The sequence below is a fragment of the Clupea harengus genome, chromosome 7 (genome assembly GCF_900700415.2).
Source record: "Clupea harengus chromosome 7, Ch_v2.0.2, whole genome shotgun sequence".
Taxonomy (NCBI): Eukaryota; Metazoa; Chordata; class Actinopteri; order Clupeiformes; family Clupeidae; genus Clupea; species Clupea harengus.
Window position 1 is genome coordinate 12,540,070 of NC_045158.1, and position 17,483 is coordinate 12,557,552.

At 43.5% G+C, this 17,483-nt stretch overlaps 1 protein-coding gene across 1 annotated transcript; it reads right to left on the reverse strand.

Moving 5' to 3' along the window:
* Positions 1-189: 189 nt before the first annotated feature.
* Positions 190-17,389, reverse strand: spef2 (sperm flagellar 2). The gene is made up of 38 exons (XM_031570544.1): positions 16,643-17,389; positions 16,258-16,360; positions 15,796-16,048; positions 15,536-15,706; positions 15,292-15,432; positions 15,099-15,163; positions 14,698-14,905; positions 14,269-14,457; positions 13,850-14,037; positions 13,253-13,421; positions 12,866-13,085; positions 12,652-12,755; positions 12,467-12,557; positions 12,163-12,221; positions 11,964-12,067; positions 11,570-11,817; positions 11,303-11,441; positions 10,987-11,141; positions 9,267-9,422; positions 8,911-8,994; positions 8,669-8,811; positions 8,252-8,379; positions 7,812-7,950; positions 7,330-7,467; positions 6,949-7,106; positions 6,738-6,836; positions 5,786-5,909; positions 5,150-5,327; positions 4,911-5,042; positions 4,538-4,676; positions 3,969-4,198; positions 3,302-3,408; positions 2,827-3,009; positions 2,583-2,675; positions 2,316-2,489; positions 1,814-1,987; positions 1,519-1,641; positions 190-1,172 (listed from the first exon to the last, which is right to left on the reverse strand). The coding sequence occupies exons 1-38, from the start codon at positions 16,698-16,700 to the stop codon at positions 1,119-1,121; spliced, it is 5,421 nt and encodes a 1,806-aa protein (XP_031426404.1). The 5' UTR covers positions 16,701-17,389; the 3' UTR covers positions 190-1,118.
* Between the last annotated feature and the right edge of the window lie 94 nt (positions 17,390-17,483).

Here is a 17,483-nt window from a genome sequence, read left to right on the forward strand (position 1 = left end):
GCCATTCATTGGAGTACTGTGGTGTTTCAATTGCCCACTCAATTGACTGGGAGTTTGTCATATTTCAGTGGCTTTTTCAAGTGTAATGTCAGGAAAGCTGTTAAGGTAGCATCCACTGAGGGGTCTTTTACTCCATCTTGACAAAAACAGTTTAATATTTCCACACAATAAACAGACATGAATGCATTATTTTCCTTTCACTTTATTTTGTTTTTGAGTAGGTCTGAATCAATGCAATGTTTGTGCTGAAGCTGTATGTGGTTGCATGACCACAGGAGCAGAGATCTTGGCACTACACTAAATCTTGGCCTACAAATCCTTGGACCAAAACGGTTTTCTATCAATTCATCGCAAATATCTTACCGTCTGTCATTGTTGTAAAAGAAAAATGACTAACGACTGGATTTCTAGTAAGAATTCTGGTCTCTAAATGAAATATACAGTACCAGGGCTGAACATATTAACAGGTACTAGCCCAGCTTTGTGTGCTTGTGTCGCTTCTTTGGAAACCTCAACTCCTTGGGGCAATTAGAGACCATGGAGAAGGCCTCTCAGCTCAGACAAAAATAGATGAGAGGCTGTTAGCTGCCTGTGCTGTCTCTGGGCAGTATAAAACACATCGGCGCCAGGGGCTGTTCATGCACGTCTTACTCAGTACATTATTACTACAGGTGGTTCTCAAGAGAACAAATTATTTTCAGATAATTTCTAGCGAAGGAAAGACTGGGCTGGCGAGTCACAGGGAATTAATTTCAGATCATCAGAGCAAGAAAAGAATAGAATCATTCTTTGGAGATCAGTCTAACATTTTCAATATTAAATATTAACGTCATAAAATGATAATTGTGGATATGCATATAGTTCGTTAGTTTTCATATATCTCCTATTGATACATACGGTAGGAGGCAGATTTTTTTCTGTGAGCAAAACTACAAAGCCATAACTTCCAAATGCATTTCTTTCAATCCCGATCATTGGGACTAGAGATGGTGATTACTTGTTGTTTGCCAAGCACACTATAAAATATATACCTTTTGATATAGAAGGAAATTATGCATATAAGAATAACCAAGTTTATTACTGTGATACAGTGGACACTTAAATCTGAAAGGTGTAGTTTATGACAAAGTTCCCCTCCTGCTCTGCTGGGCATACAACATCTTATGGATATCCTGTGGGTCAAATGTCACAAACCGGAAAAAAAAGTAAAAATGATGTTGTAGACAGATTAGTGGCAAGCCCTCCTAACTGTTCAGACCATTGAAACACACAGTAGCAAGTGTATCATTGATTAATAATCTGGCTGAGAAATACGACTTTGAGTAATGCAAACACCTGAGGAATGCTCTTATCAACCACATGTAATAGCAAATATGAATCTTCCTTATATGCTTGAAATAAACAGCTTACACCTGAGAAATAATTAATGGTGTTTTTCAGGTCAAATTAAATTCATTCCAAGACTGTGTGTGTGTGTGTGTGTGCGGGTGTACGTGTGTGTGTGATTAGAGGACTCACAGGGAGATGGTACTGCAGGGTGCTCTCCATCAGGTGCTGAATGCAGGGATGCTGGGACAGAACTGAGAAAGGAGCCTTTTCCTCTGACCCAAAGCCCAGCTCCTTATAGACCTTAATGAACTCCTGGCAGACAAAACCAGTCACAATGTCTTTAACACTATGGCGGACTATTGAATCCACTCTTACCATCAAACAGAGTGCATACCTCCTCATAACATACTTCCAAGACACCTGTACGTTGTGTAGGACTCTATTTGTGCATATGTGTAATCCTATAGATATCTGCAGTCCTAACCTCTGTATACTCCTCCTTGCTCTTCTGGTTAGTCTGAAAGCGATTGTGGCAGGCGGTTTTGCTCCCGCTGTGGCAGACCACATCCAAGAGGGCCGAGATGGAGACGGCGCCACCATCAGGGCTCTCCTCCTCCTCGGCCACCTCCTCAGCTTCCTCTCCCATGTACAGCACAGACTGGGAACACAAATAAAGACACACACTCATTTACACTAATATACAGTTTACAGTATCTTCACAGTACAGTACAGTATCTTTATTAGTTTTTATTGTAGTCAATCACCAAGATCAGACATATGATTAAACTATGGACATATAATTGGATGCATAATTATGAAATGAGACATTGACAGAGTCAATTCCTACATTCAATAGGGCCCAGGCCTAGCTCTAAGATTCATCATTAGCGGAAAACTGGGCCCAGAGCTTTAAGAAAAATGAATGACCTTCCTGAACGAGGAGTACAGGCATTCTGATGAACACAAATCAGGTAATCTCTACAAACCTTGAGCAGTGCACTGGTGTTGGACTGGTAGTGCAGGGGCTGTCCAGTGACCAGGCTGAGGGCTCGGATGAAGCCCTGCACGGCGTCTCTGTGGGAGGCCAGGTACAGCAGCATGTTCATGTAGTCCAGACGGGCCGGGGAGGAGTCGGGCTCCGCAAACAGCGTGAAGAAAAACTACACAGCAAACCCCAATGACATTAGGGTTTGGTTCGATTCCTTTTTTTTTTACTAGTGATGTAAGTGTTGCTTGCATGCAGAACAGCTCACCTTCTTCAGTTCAGCCAGCCTGTCATATGGCAATGGTTCAGAGGGGTCATCAGGAATCATTAAAGCATCATCGTTTGTAAACCACAGCTCAGTCTGTCAGAAGACAAAAAATGACTCTATAATATCAAAATGGCCTCAAACATCTGACAAACAGACCATGTAGGGGTGCAGAAATTCCCCACTGAACCATCGATGTTTCATTATGTAACACAGTAGTGATCCATGAGGGGTGGTGGAGGGGTACCTGCAGGTACTGCTTCTCTGTGATAAAGCCTGTGTCTTGAGGGTCGGCTGCACGGAACTGCCCCAGAACCTGGAGCAGCTGCTGCTTGGTGGGCATGGGCCAGGGCAGAGCGACGCTGAGGAGGAAGAGGCGCCAGTCCAGCAGGTCTGAGTCCTGAGACAGGACACTCAGCACATCCAGGATCTACACACAAGACAAAGTCAAGTCAAGTCTAACCTGGTTAATACAGCTTTACAACTTGTTTAAAAAGGTGCTTTGTTCCAAATAATTCACACTGTAAATGTAGAGTAAATGTCTGGTCAATGGCTGGTTAATATCTTATTAAAAATATAATTTGGCCCAGGCACTACACACATTTAAGAACTGCTGTGTTTGTTGTATGTGAACGACATTATATTCGTTTGACGTAATGTTGCGTATGAACCACATTATACACATTATACAGCTCTTCAGAAACAAGCATGTAAACAAGTACCTGAGACTCTGAGATGCTCATCCATGAGTCTGGCAAGTCGTTATCCCCCATGTTCAAGAATGTCAGCTCCTTTAGGATCTCTGAGAACTCATTACAGGACAGTATCCCTAGAAGCACAAGGTGGAACAGGGATGAACTCTAAACTTATTCTCCCCTTACTAAGAGCACAGATACACAATGATTATGAGAAGACATCTACTAAAACACTCATCAAGCACTATGTTCAATGTTATTATTCTAGTGACAACAGCATTAAAAATTTATCTTCACTGTGACTCAGTTGAAGATGCAGTCCTCGATCAAAAAGATTGTTGATATTTCAACTGAACAGCCAGTCAAATACACCCATCTCTTCAGTGCTCATTGTTGATTGTCTCGGACAGTGTAATAGTGTAACGAACCACTTTGATTGTTTCCCATTTACAGACCCAGGACCCGAACACCGGAGATTTCTTTGAGCGCATACACAGAATGGACAGCGAGAGGACCATGAGGTTATATAAGTTGAATTTGTCAGAAAGTGTATTTAAAACTGTACTTAAAACCAAAAACACAAGAGCATCCCTTAATAAACCAAAACGAGTCCCTCGATGCAACTGCGCGGCCAGCCGCAGCTGCAGTTGCAAGAGTATATATTGCCCTTTAGAGCTAAGATGGTGCAACTGACCTGAGGGGGCGACCTTGAGCAGCTGGTTGTAGAAGGCCTGCAGCTGGAGGATGGTGAGGGTGCTGTCCACAGCCATCTCCTGAGGAGAGGGCCGGGGAGGGGGGCTGGGGATGGGCAGCACACGCAGGTCCCCGTCCACGAAGAAGTCAGTGCACACCAGTGTGAGCTCGTGCTGGACCTTGGTGGCTGATTCAATGTGGTGGCGCACCACCTCCACCAGCTGATCAATGCTGTGTGATGGGACAACATTTTCGTGGAGACACATCATGCGCTAGAAATAGAGATATTTTTTTGTACTACACTCACTTTGCACTCACACAACAAAAAGCTAGTGTTCTGCGTTGCCCGATACAAATACTCTTCATGCTTGATCACCCACACAGATCCCAAGTTGTCCCATCTCTTCTGATAAGAATTGTGACAACATACATCAAGTAGAAACGTATATAGAGCATTTTCATAATGCCTGAGCTAATGCTAATGAACTTTAATGATTTCCGAAGTGACATCCTCTTTAAGAGTGCCTTCACGTGGGTTTGAGAGTGTTTTCGCACACCGGCGGCCCTGACCTGCCCATCTCTGCCAGGAAACGAGCGTCCAGCCAGTCGTCCAGGTTCTTGAAGGTGCGCTCAGCACGGGTCTGCAGGCTCCGCACCGTCTCTAGAGCCTGCTGCTTTACCAGCTCCAGACGCTGCTTCACGGCACGGTCTAATGCACACACATACAGGTACACACACATGCACACACACAGAACATTCCAACAGAAGGAAAATATTCAGTGTTTTGTTTGTGCAGCAAACAAGTTCAAAATAAACACTTTTTAAAGTTCCTCCCCTGGCATCGATTAAACCCCTAAAACACATCTCTGAGAACTTGAGACTGAGAAAGAACTTCACACCATTTTGTGATTATATTCCAACAGATTGAACAAACTATTGTTACCTTCATGCTCTAGGGCTGTTCGATACTCCTGTCTGATTTTGGTCTTGACAGCAACCTTGCGGGCATCACAGGGGGAGGGCTGGGCCAGGTCCATCACAGGAGGAGGGCTGGGCTCCCGTACTGGGGAGGGAACTGAGAACCAGACCAGGCCGAGGGGTGAGCTTAACACAGAGAGATCAGGGGTCACAGAGAAAGAGAGAGAGAGAGAGAGAGAGAGAGAGGAAGAGAGGGAGCTGCACCTTTCTTCTTGGCTCCTCCTTTCTTCTTGTCCTTGGTGGAGTCGGTGGCGGTTGCGGTGGCGGTGGCGGTGGCGGCGGCGGCGGCTGAGGCCTGGGACATGCGGAGCTGGCGCTCGCGCTCCAGCACCTGCTGCTCCTTACTCTCCTCCGCCTCCAGCTTGTGCACCTCCACCTGCATCTGCAGACCCATACAAGCTCATCTCCCAAAATCCCTGTGCATTCTATGCACATTCATGTGTTTTTGTTGCTCTATATTTATTTGCAAGCCAGAAAATATGGGCAATTGCAATAAATAGCTTGAAATGGAGTAGTGATAAATACTGGAGTTTCTTTATGTGCCTTCATTATGTGCCTTCAGAACTGTTGATGTAAGTTAAAGGCATTTTTATTTATTTTATTTATTAAAACTGCTAATAGAACGTAGAATGTAATTTTATCATACTCTAATAAATCAGATTAGCATCTATAAAAACGATCCTCTGCCGAGCCACTCCTAAAAGGTCTTCCAGCCAGGCAAGGCTGTAATTAGGTGAAATTGGATTGGATTGTGGATTGTATAGTAGCAAAATAAGCCACTGTTAGATGTGGTGGGTTGGGAAGTGATTGCCAAACAGCAATACATAAATAAATACCTACCTGATTGTTTACAGCCGTCAGTGCTGCTTGATAGATGTCATTCACCTGCTTCTCATCAGCTTGTGGTGAGCCCCTCTGCTTTGAAGCGTCTGCTGTCAGGGTCCTCCTCGCAATCAGGGGGACACTGGAACCAAACAGTTAGACACAAGACAGCACCTCCTGTGAGTGGGACTAATTCAAAGTAATGAAAGAATGAACTGATACTCAGGCAGAAGAGGCCAGAATGTCTATGGATACACTTGAAGGACAGAGCTATAAGGCTAAAGTCAATACGCAACTTTGGGCCAAGCAGAAAAGCTGTGTAGGCAATCGTGTTTCTACTTTTTCTTATTATTCTTCTGGCTAGGATGTCTATGGCAGCCCCTAGAACCATATGGTAAAACTTTCTGAAATTTGGCACACTGATTGGGGACTGTACAAAGATTATGTTTGATGGCAAAACCATGAAATCGGTGGCAAAGCCATGAAACAGTAAGTGAGCTCATATCTCAGCAACTGTTTGATGTATACACCAAACTTGGTATGTGGACTCTGGACTCTGGGGGGGGGGGGGGGGGGGCTGCAATACGCATGATTTTTCCTGATGCCTTTTCAAAAGTGGTTGTTATGTCTGGTGATATCTTAAGAGATCCCAAGGACAGGACAACTTATCGACCCACCAACTTTATGTGGCCATCATATTGGATTTACTCAAAATATTTTGATTATATTTTTCACAGGCCACAAACCTTATTGAATCTTTTTTTTTATTTTCAAAACTGTTGGTCCATTACAGCCTATCAATTTTGGCAGCGAAGTTGAACATTGACATAATGACATCATGTTTCCATTGGCAACTCTGGCCTGCTGGGTTGCTTGGCGCCCTCGTTGCTATATTTTAGGATGAGTTTGCTCTATGACATTTATAGCATTAGTTGAACTTTGGTTCTTAGGTCTTTTGTTCTTTATTTACATTTTAGTTTTCTTCCCCGTCTTTTTTTCCTCTGGTCCATCCGAGTCCTTTTTCCCGGCACTCTTGCTTGCTCTGTCAGATGTAACTGAGTCTGGGGGACTGCATTACACAGAAGGATACAGTACACAGTATTAACCTGCTATTTCATGGACTGAATTAATTGAAGATCAAGTACTCCAAATGTGATAGTAGCCAAGCATACCAAACTTACCTTCTGGATTTTTCTCCATTGTTCCCCTCCTCTTCCACAATGTCCAGCAGGGGAATGCATGTGAATTCAGCAGGCGTCTTGGGCAGCATGGTCCCACTCATGCTGTAGTAGTAGTCACGTAAGAGACGCAAGGTATCCTGGAACCTGTCCACTTCCACCTGCGTCCATACAATATAACACAACCAATGCATGGGCATTTGCAATGATGTGATATCATGGACACAGTTGGGTTGCAGAAGAAATTCCTGTAAACTTTATACCCCTATTCCACCTAGTTGGTTAGACTTCTTTATAATGTCTAGCAATGTGGCTGCCTGAGAGTGTTAGCCCAAAGCCTTGGCTGATACCTGCGTAAAGCTCTCCACAGGGGTTACACAGTACCTGCATGAGCGAGCAGAAGTGGTTGGTGAGCAGAGCAGTGTGGTCCTCCAGCCAGCCGTCCTCCGACAAGGCCACCCGCTCCTCCTCTGCCTCCTCCTTCTTCCGGTCACAGATGTCCCACAGGCGCTCACGCAAGTCCTGCAGCCAGAGACAGAACACCCTAGCACACTCACAGAGGAACTACATGTCTAGCTAAAGCTATCCAGAACATCAATTTGCAACAGCGGCACACTGACACTGACAGCCCACTCAGAGCCACGTGATGGGTAATATTGAGCCCATGGGCCCAATCTGTTTGTAATGCTGCACTCACACACTATTGCTCTGTACACCGTAAACAGGTTAAGTCGTGATAATACACTTGTTGATATATTGATACAAATGTAAGCATCCCTGATATGGAAAGTGCTTTTCCTTTAATATACTGGGATTTCATTCTAAGCCACAGTAATAGCGTTCAAATGTTGGTTCTTTTTAGTTACATCCAAGCGCTGATGCAGCTCTGCCTTGGTCTCCTCGTCCAACCTCATGTCATCTGGGATGCTGTTGTAGTCCTGCTGCCACTGGCACACAAACTCTTGCTTCAGGTCGGGCCTCTTCAGGTACTGTTGAAAGTCATCGCTACAACAGGCAAAGATGTCAAACAATGCTCTTGTGAATAAAGCAAGCTCTGACGTGTTCACTGTCTCCAAAGAAAACTATGCCAAGCACAAGAGAGATGAAAACGTCACCTACAGTATGTTTTTTTATTATTCCGTTTTTTAAGAATTTCAAAGTAACTTAGATCAACATCTCTGGCACTCCTCTTGCATCTTAATTTCAATGTGTGTCCCTCAGTGGGCATTAAACACATTTCCATGAGTTTCCATTGGGCTTCCATGGGAGACATCTTTACCAGTTAACATCAGTTTATGTTTCTTACCTGATGTTGTGCAGATGATGGATTATCAGTTTCCTCTCACTGCGCAAGTTCTGCATCACTGTCTTTACGTTTATCACATACGAGTCACACACATTGTCCCAGTAAGGAACCAGATACTCAGAGAGCTCCTGGGGACGGAACACAAAGGACAGAGAACAAACGATTGACAGGTGTGTGACGATGTGATCGTCACTACAGATGAGTATGTGCTCTGACTGCCATGCCATCGAGCCTGGCTCTTTGGCGTTGCGGTCAGAGTGCATGTTTGGCACCCTGTAGATCCGGGTTCAAGTCCGGGTGGGGTGACCACGCTCTCCCTTCACTACAAGGTGTTTGACTGGTGATTCATTGCATTATCTAAAAATGTGCTGAAGAGGTTTGCTAGATTGAGGAGGATTGACCAGGGTGTGGTTGTACCTTAGGCAAAGCCTCGTCCACAAACACCCAGTCAGCTGACCCTGCAACAGCAGCAGGGGAGCCTGCAGGGGTGCCAATCTCTCCAAGAGGATTTTCAAAGGATGAAGCTGCTGATGTCCTTCTGACTGGAGCAAGTCCACTTCCTAGGAATCAAACAGGCATGATTAAATATCAAAGCTAAGAGGAACAATCCATACTTCGCTCTCAATCTCTAAATAAGTGAGGAAACCAAGCGATTTTACCAGACAGTTGACGGCCTGAGTCTTTCCCTTCCATAGAGTGAGTTGATTTTTTTTCTTTGGATCCATCTATGTGACTATGCGATGCTGTAAGGGGAAAATATGTTAATAGGAGTAATGATCGAGGAATGACGGAAGACTTCAGGAAGTTATGGTTCTGTCCTATTTTCTGTTCCACTGCGTCAAACGATTCCAATTTAGCAATGGTACAAGCTTTCAAATCTACCTGTTTAACTGATTGACAAAAACTGATTAACAGACTGACACTAAATATATACTGGGAGAGACTTGTGACTTTGTGAACCTGACCCTGCTCTAATCTGAAAGAGGAGTTCTTTGGCGCCTGTGGGCCTGCTCACCTCTGGGGGACTGAGAAATGGACTTGGAGCGGGAGCGTCTTGCTGTCATGCCCTCCTGGGTCAGAGCAGACACGGATGTGGTAAGAGTCGTTGGGGACTGAGGCGGGGCAGCCACAGATGAAGCAGACCGTGACTGAGCCACAGCAACGTCCTCAGCTGAAAAAGATTGTAACAACAACTTCAGAACTGCCATTTAACTGGCTAATCTGATCTAATCTGATTTGTCTTGACCCCCGTTGTACACTTAACCTGTTTGTGCCACACAACCAAGACAAATCCTTGTGTGTGAAAATCTACTTGGCTATAAAACTATTTTTGATTCTGATTCTGAAGAGCGTCTTTAACTCAACTGCCAGAGGGTTCTGGAACACAGACCCCCTTTGCTGTACCAAGCCAATATGGCTGTCAATATTCTGAGTGTGAATCAGCAGCATGGGTGGGTTTATACTTCCAATTGTATAAAAAGAGAACAGAAGATGAGTAGCTCAGTCAATTAATAGCTCAGGCAATAATCCTGCTGGGAGGAAGAGAGGCAGTGGGCTTCATAGACATGTAAAGCTGAGTGTCATCAGCGTTACAGTCTTTTGATTTTTCCAGGTGGGAGGATATAGATGATAAGTAGGAGAGGCCCCAAAACTAAGCCCTGGGGAACCCCACTGGTGACAGATGAGCTCTCCAACGTGCAGCTCATTATGTGGACAAGCTGTGTCCTCTCAGTGAGGTAGGATGTGAACCACAGAAGTACACTGCCATGAACTGCAATGTTGGCTAGACCTTCTAGCAGAAACTGATGAGAAATGAGGCCCAGGAGGATGAGTAAGCCATTAGCCGCACAAATGTGGTCATTGGTTATCTTAACCAAGGCAGTTTCTGTGCTGTGTTTAGGGTAAAATCCATATTGGAATGGCTTTGAGAGATAATATTTTTTTAGGTGATCCTGGAGCTGAGATGCCACTATCAACTCATGGACTTTTGATAAAAGTGGTAGGTTTGATATAGGTTGTTCATTATTGAAGTCATCAGGATCCAATGCAGGCTTTTTCATTGTTCTGACGATTTTTAATGAAGAGGTGACTAAGCCAGTCGTAAGGGAAGTGTTAATTATTGAGGTTATCAGAGGGGCAATAGAGGGCATGCACACCTTAATTAAGCTTGTTGGAACAGGATCACACAGGAGGAAGAATTGCACTTGGTGACGAGATCGAAGCTGAACTTTCCCCTGGGAAACTGAATTCACGAAATGCATTGGTTTGTGGATGGCCCATAGTATATGGTATAAGGGGAGTATGGTTACTTTTGCACAGTAACAAGACAATTGTTGATGAATTGTCACAATTTTAGAGTCGAAAAAATGTATGAAGGCCAAACAGCATTTATCAGAGAGATTCAGATGGATGGTATCAGGTGGTTTAAGTAATCGATTTACAGCAGAAAAAAGAGCTCTGGTGTTTCCTTCTCCTCTACTCTTGATTTTTACACAAAATGATGTCGTAGCAGCTGAAAGGTATTTTTGTACTGATGTATGTGATCTTTAGACAGAAGACCGACAGCCAATCTTTTTAAATAACCTCTCCAGACCCATGAACTTCATCCGGCAGGGTTCAATAAAACAGACTATCAAGCGCTGAAGACAAGAAGTTGTTGCCCACTAGATCCACTAATGAAGCATGAGAAGCAGAACAAGGGTAGGAGTTAATTAGGGTAAGTAAGGAGCACTTACCTTTCTCAGTGGCATTCATGGTGTCACGAAGAATTTTTTCAACTTTTGTGAAGACTGTCTCTTCATCTGCATAAGCATTGACCTTTACGAAAACATTTTCCTTCCCTGAAAACCACTTCTCCAGTTTGGGCCAGATGTCCTGGAAACCTGCTATCCTGCATGAATACAAAAAGAGATCCACAATGTTTACAAAAAATTTTTTCTTTGAATTCTTACTGGTATTTCAACTCCTTCTGACCTGAAAAAGAAAATGATTCGAAACTAAATGCAGATCTAGATGTCATCAAAGAAGGGCACAAAAGATCAGCATTCCTACCAGTGTTGTAGCTGGTTTCCCTTCAAGTTATGCTTTGAGGTGGTGATGACTTGTTCTTTTGTGTCTTGTTGAGTAGTGGACACCTCTCCTTCAGGTACTTGTTCCTCCACCTTCACTTGAGCAGGGCTTTTCTCCTTAACTATTTGAAAACATTTTGATGTCATATCAACACGTCAACCAAACTCTCCCATCCATCACCCAGAGATAATCAAATCCCATCAAATATGAGGGCAACCTAGTTGATTATGACGTAACACTTTTACTCACTGGCCTGCTTGGCAGCACGGTCAAGAACAACATCATCAGACACCTCCATGAGGACAACCAGGTCCAATGCTTTGAAGGAAGGGGTCACCTCCTGGGGCGCGTTCTTGTCCACGGCCAGACTGCTCTTCCTGCTCCTCCCTCCCAGCTTGTCTGGGTCAGGGCCAATAAGGGCTTTCTCCAGGAGCTTGGCTTGGGCGACATCAACAGGGAATCCATCCAAAATCCAGCCTGACCCTGCTGGAACCTGCCTATAAAGAAACATATAGATGGGCAGAAAAATGTGTTTCTAGCACATGTTTTGTGTCAATACTGCATAAAATAATACATTACATACAAACAAATCACATATTATACAGTAAATTACATATACAGTATATAAATAAAATGTAATCACCTGATAGCATTAACAACGATATCCACCAGCAGTCCACTTGGAACACCCTGGCCTTCCCTCAGGACCTTTTCCACCACGGATCCATACTGCGCCCTCATGGACAACTATGGACAGACATCTTACAGCTGAGTGACTTAGGAATAAAAGAATAGGCCTGTGTTAAAGGCTGAAGTCCCTATGGTGCCTATGGTGAACGCACCTGAGGTGTGACCTCTTTGTCTGGAGTTCCTTCCAGATCAGGATCCTCACCTGGTGTAGCTGATAATAAGATCACACCATTTTTATTCTCTTGGAAAGGAGACAATGGGGACTCCTATGCTACAACAATGCAGTAATGATACAGAATGGATTTGCTAGTTTGGTCTGGTAGATTTCCACATTAAATATTCAACAGAATCACTGTGTACACATGTTTTTGTTAAGAATTTAAATGAAAAGAAATGGTTTGACTACATGAAAATGGTAGGAATCAAACATCAGGAACAGAACAGAAAAAAACCAACCTGAGTCAGGTGACGTGAGTACCTCCTCTTTCTCACTTTCTTTTTCTGACACATCAGCGTCCTTGCTAGGGAAGTCAATGCCCTCTAGAGTCTAGCACAAAACAGAAAACAGATGTAATTCAGACTCTGCTTTAATAAGTATAATGACGTTGTCTGGATGACTCATCTCGGCAGATATCACTGACCTCACACTCTTTTTTCTTCTCAACTATATCAGTTTCTCCACGTCGAAATGCAGCAAGGGCTTCCTGAATCAGAACTGTGGAGGAGAAGACATGGATGCCATGGACTAAAGGAGAGAAAAAAAGAATACTTCACAGTCACACAGGGCACAGAAAACTGAGGAGTACAAAGCCACCGTCAGTGTACAGGGACATGATGTGCCTAACTCAATCAAACCTTGAGCAATTTTGGACAGGCATGTTGTCTTCCCAGAGAGAGCCTTTCCCAGGACACAGGCTTTTAGTGTGAAGCAGGGGAGCAGAGGAGGTGGGGTCCCGGGTCCAGGTGGGTTCACAATGTTTTGCAAACGGTGCACTATATGTCCTAGGATATCATTGTTGGATGGTGGACTTTTTGGTTCCTCTTCCTCAGGCCAAACCCATTCACCTGTCATGCTCTTCAAGAAAGTTAAAACAAATCCTCATGTCACAGGGCTACTTTAAAAGTAATATTTTTTACATTTTAAAGCACTTTTTTAGCACTCATTTTGTATTCTGTATACTAAAAACATGTTTTGTCTGAGTAAGTAATGTAAGCATGTTTTACTCCTCACTCTGCACTTACAACATATTCATCATAATCCTGGTTATTGAGCAGTTCCACTTTCTCTAATTCTATGAGCTGTTCTGGGGTGGGTTCTGCTGGCACCGGATCCACACAGGCCTGCTCATATAAGGGCTTCCCACTAATGAACAGCTCCTTCCATTCTCGCATCATCTTAGCAGGGAGGAGACTGCAGAAACATGGGACCTAATGTTACTGAACAGAGCTACAAGCCAAATGGTGGGAACGCATTTAATAATATACAAAGGCAGGACCTCAATTGTACAAACACATCCATGAAGGTAAATGTAAAGGTTAATGTATGTAGTACGTCATGGGAAATTACATTTAAATTCTTTTTAAATTAAAATGTATTTGTGAATATGTTCCAGTATATTTCTAAATGCATGACTTTTATAAAAGGAACCAGACATCATTTAAGTTACATATTTTATTTGAACACCTCATGATACCAGATAAAATGACAAGATCTGGGACTCAATACTGAGCTTATTTGGAATCCAGGAACTCCAAACGAACATATGAATGTTTTCATGTCAACTAAATGAGACAGAATATATTCGGTTTGGGAACATTAAAACACAGTGTTGTACATACTTTTCAGTGAAGAGGCGGTACTCCCCAGCACAGGTGGCCAGGTCCACTACCTGCTCCAGAACCTCTCTGCAGAAGTTATAGTGCTTCTGGTACCGCGCCTGGGCCCATTCAGCTGCAATCCTATCATGTAGTTCAATTTCCTTCTGTGCCTCCTCTCCCTGTTCCAGCCTGGCCTGCCTGGCTAGAGCCTGTTAAACAGGGTTAGCGTTTAAACCGCTCTTCACCACTTCAACTTTTAGATTATAATGAACTATAAGTACGCTGTATTTGCAAGAGTTTATGGTCATATTCAGTGTAATTTATCTTTCAGTGTCTATTATTTTTTAGGACAATATCTATCTATCATAGGGAAAACCAGAAGAGATGACCAGGGGGTGTGAACTCTGACCCCTAAGCGAGGCCTGGTATGACTATCTCACCACTTCCCTGTCCAGCGCATCCTCGAAGTCTCTCTTGCGCTGCTCCTGGAACTGCCTCTCATGGAGGATGCGGTTCTGGCGCAGGACCTCCTTCTGCTGGCGAATCTGCATGAGCTGCACAGCCACCCTCTTCTCCTGCTGGGACTGCCGCATCAGCCGCTCCACCAGCTGCTCCTCCCGCAGCGCCTCCTACAGGAAGTAACAGCGCCAGTGACCGTCACGCTGTTTCCACATGTTAATGCATGTATTTTTGGTTTTTACTATATAGGGTAATTGACTTTATGATGACTCATATCATCTATTATAAGTCTTAGTGCTGACATTGTTCTGGTGAAAATCCAGGTAGAACAGCGTGAACCAATGGCTCAATGTTAAGACCAGGTGAGCTATGTAGTAAATAGTGTGTAGGACTAGTAGAGAGGTGGTCACCTCCTGGGCCTCGTGGACCCGTAGCTGTTCCACCAGGACCCGGCGGCGGCGCTTCTCCCTATGCTCGCGGGCCGCCTCATCCTCCTCCAGGTGCTGGCGGATCTTCTGTATGTACTCGGAGTTCGCCTTGATCATCTCCTCTGGGCGTAGGGTGTGATGCATCACCTGGCCAGTGTCTGTGCTGCGGTCATAGGTCACCTCTGCAACACTGTCACAGAGAGAGGAAGAGAGCACCACATGGCCGAGGTATTCACTGACTTTATTTTTTCCATCACAGAAAATATTCATTTGTCAGAATCTGTTCAACACAGAAAATATTAACATTCGGACACTAACGGTCTTAACTAGTACGAGTACAGCCGTGACCAGAGAACACACATGATGCTTTAAATACTGCATACCTCAAGCCTGGAGGAGACAACCTCTTTATGCTCTTCTCAAATTGGGCAATTTCCAGATGAACATTCTAGACAAGACAAAATTTGTTTTATGAGTGAGGATGCCATTGGGATTAGGTGTGACTTCTATTGATGTGGCAGATTTAGAAGATTTCACAACACAAAACCAAAGTTAAGTGCTGAAGACTGCATCTACCTTAGCCTCAACCTGCCTCCTCTGCTGACGCTGCCTCTCAAGTGCTTTGAAGGTACGGTTCGGGGGAGGCTTTGGAATCTGGATGCTGGCCATCAGAATGCGATTCATGATATCCTGCTGTTTCTTGCGGACTAATCTGTGCTGGAATAACAATCCAACAAAGTAAGTTTTAGTATTATGTACTGTAAGTGTTATGAGGTGTCACTACTAGAACCAGAAAGCTGCTCTTCATTTTCTTAATTGCCTTCTCTATATCCTGGAGTCTCATCTGCTCCTGGTCTTGTTGTTGTTTCTGGTCCTCTACCAGTTCCGCCATGACTGACTTGTTGTACATCTCCTGCGCTTTCATCTCATACCGCTGGGTGATCATCTGCATCTTGATTTCTGCCTCTCTCTTGACCACAGTTTTAATACGCTAGAAGACATCAGAGACAAAAAGACGTGACACACAGTGGGATAACATTCCTGGGCAGAGCACACACAGCCCACTTGTGGCCAGCTCACCTCGGTGTAGATGTTGTTCTCCACCCGGTGCAGGCGGGCAGTGGCAGCAGGCTGCATGGTCTCCATCGCCGTGCCAGTGAGCCCTGTTTTCTTCTTCTTCTGCAGCAAGATGTAGAGCTCGTACAGGAGTCGATTGGCCACCCCAGGCTGGCCCTGCATCAATGCCTTAGCCATGGCCAGGTCAAAGGGCACGCCAAGAAGGTGCAGTGAGGGTTCAATCTTTGTAAAGTTGTTAAGCTTAGAATTTGATGAGCTGAGGGGGAGAAAATGAGCTGGATGAATGGACTTGTGTTAGCTTGATTTATCCACTAAATAGTAATGGTACTTCATATCCATGAGAGAATGTGTGTCTGAATATGAAAATGATGGCATCATACTATTTGATAATTAACACTATTAATAAGCTTCTGTGATTCCAAATAGACAAGAAAGATTAGTAACCAAAACAAAAGTAGCAACTACCTGCTCTTTGAGAACTGGTCGAAGTCATTCTGAAGTTCATACTTGTGCAAGATTTCACCGATCAAATACCCATTTGAAAAGTCCTTCGAAATAGTGGACTGCTCTGTGAACACCAGAATAAATCACGGTTATTATATTTAATTTTGAATCACTCCAGTGTAAACATTGTAGTGGCAAACACATTTGTTATACATTATCATATTTCCTACGCTGCTTGAATAACACAGTTAGCTAACGTTACTAGATAATTCGCAAGCAAGCTGACATTGATTATATTATTGAAAGCTATCTGATGTGCGCCAACTATCCTAGCTAGCATAGCTATCAAGCTAGATTTGCTAACTGACTAGTGAGATCCTGAATACATAGTTAGCCTAGTACTTACCCACGACTTTTGACAACCGAACCTCTGAGTTCAGCCATCGACACAATATATCAGACATTTTGTCAAAGATAATTCACTTAAATCTAGTGATAGCATTTAGATATAGGTTTCCATTACTTTAGTTTCTAGCTGGCACGATACCTAACCACTGGTCCTCAGCAGGTACTACGTGAGTGCCGTTGCCGTGGTAACCTGTCAACTAAGTGGAAGGCGTCGAAGGCAACTGAGAGCAAGAGAGGATAGGATATGTCAGTCTCCGACGGATATAATTACTGAATTCACCAATGCAGTTGTTTCAATTTGAAAACGATCTATAAATAGAGAACACATTGGAACAAAAACCAATACTAAAAAATAGTTCCACAAATCAGACAACATGCACAAATATACTTGTACTCACTAAGCAACCTATTTATTTGCAAAATGTAACTGGTTGTGGATGGTAGGTTGATTTCACCATTTGTAGATGTATAGAACTGTAATCCTGTGCATTTGGGAATGTGTTATGTGAAAATACTGTTTGGATATAAGAGAAAATAAACCTTCAGCTTCATTCAGTTGTATGTAATTGAGTGTTGCCCTATGTTACCTAATGGGGAAGGGACAGGATCAATGGCCTGATCTAGGTTGGATCAATCAAGTCCTTTGAGTCTTTAGAAACAGGAATATAACAATGAATATCCAATAAATTTGCATTTTAAATCACACATAGTTAAGTAGTATGAAGTTTGTAACTCAATTTGTGCTGAATGTTCTAATCTATAAATAAAAATGGACAGATACAGTATAAAATGCATATTCATTGTTTTCAATACAAGGTAACTTAAAAGAAGACAACACA

Coding starts and splice junctions, on each gene's coding strand:
- spef2 (XM_031570544.1), bottom strand. CDS start 16,700: ATGTCTGATATATTGTGTCGATGGCTGAACTCAGAGGTTCGGTTGTCA. Junction 16,361..16,642: donor TCGGTTGTCAAAAGTCGTGG/GTAAGTACTAGG, acceptor TGGTGTTCACAG/AGCAGTCCACTATTTCGAAG. Junction 12,222..12,466: donor ACTCACGTCACCTGACTCAG/GTTGGTTTTTTT, acceptor TCTTATTATCAG/CTACACCAGGTGAGGATCCT.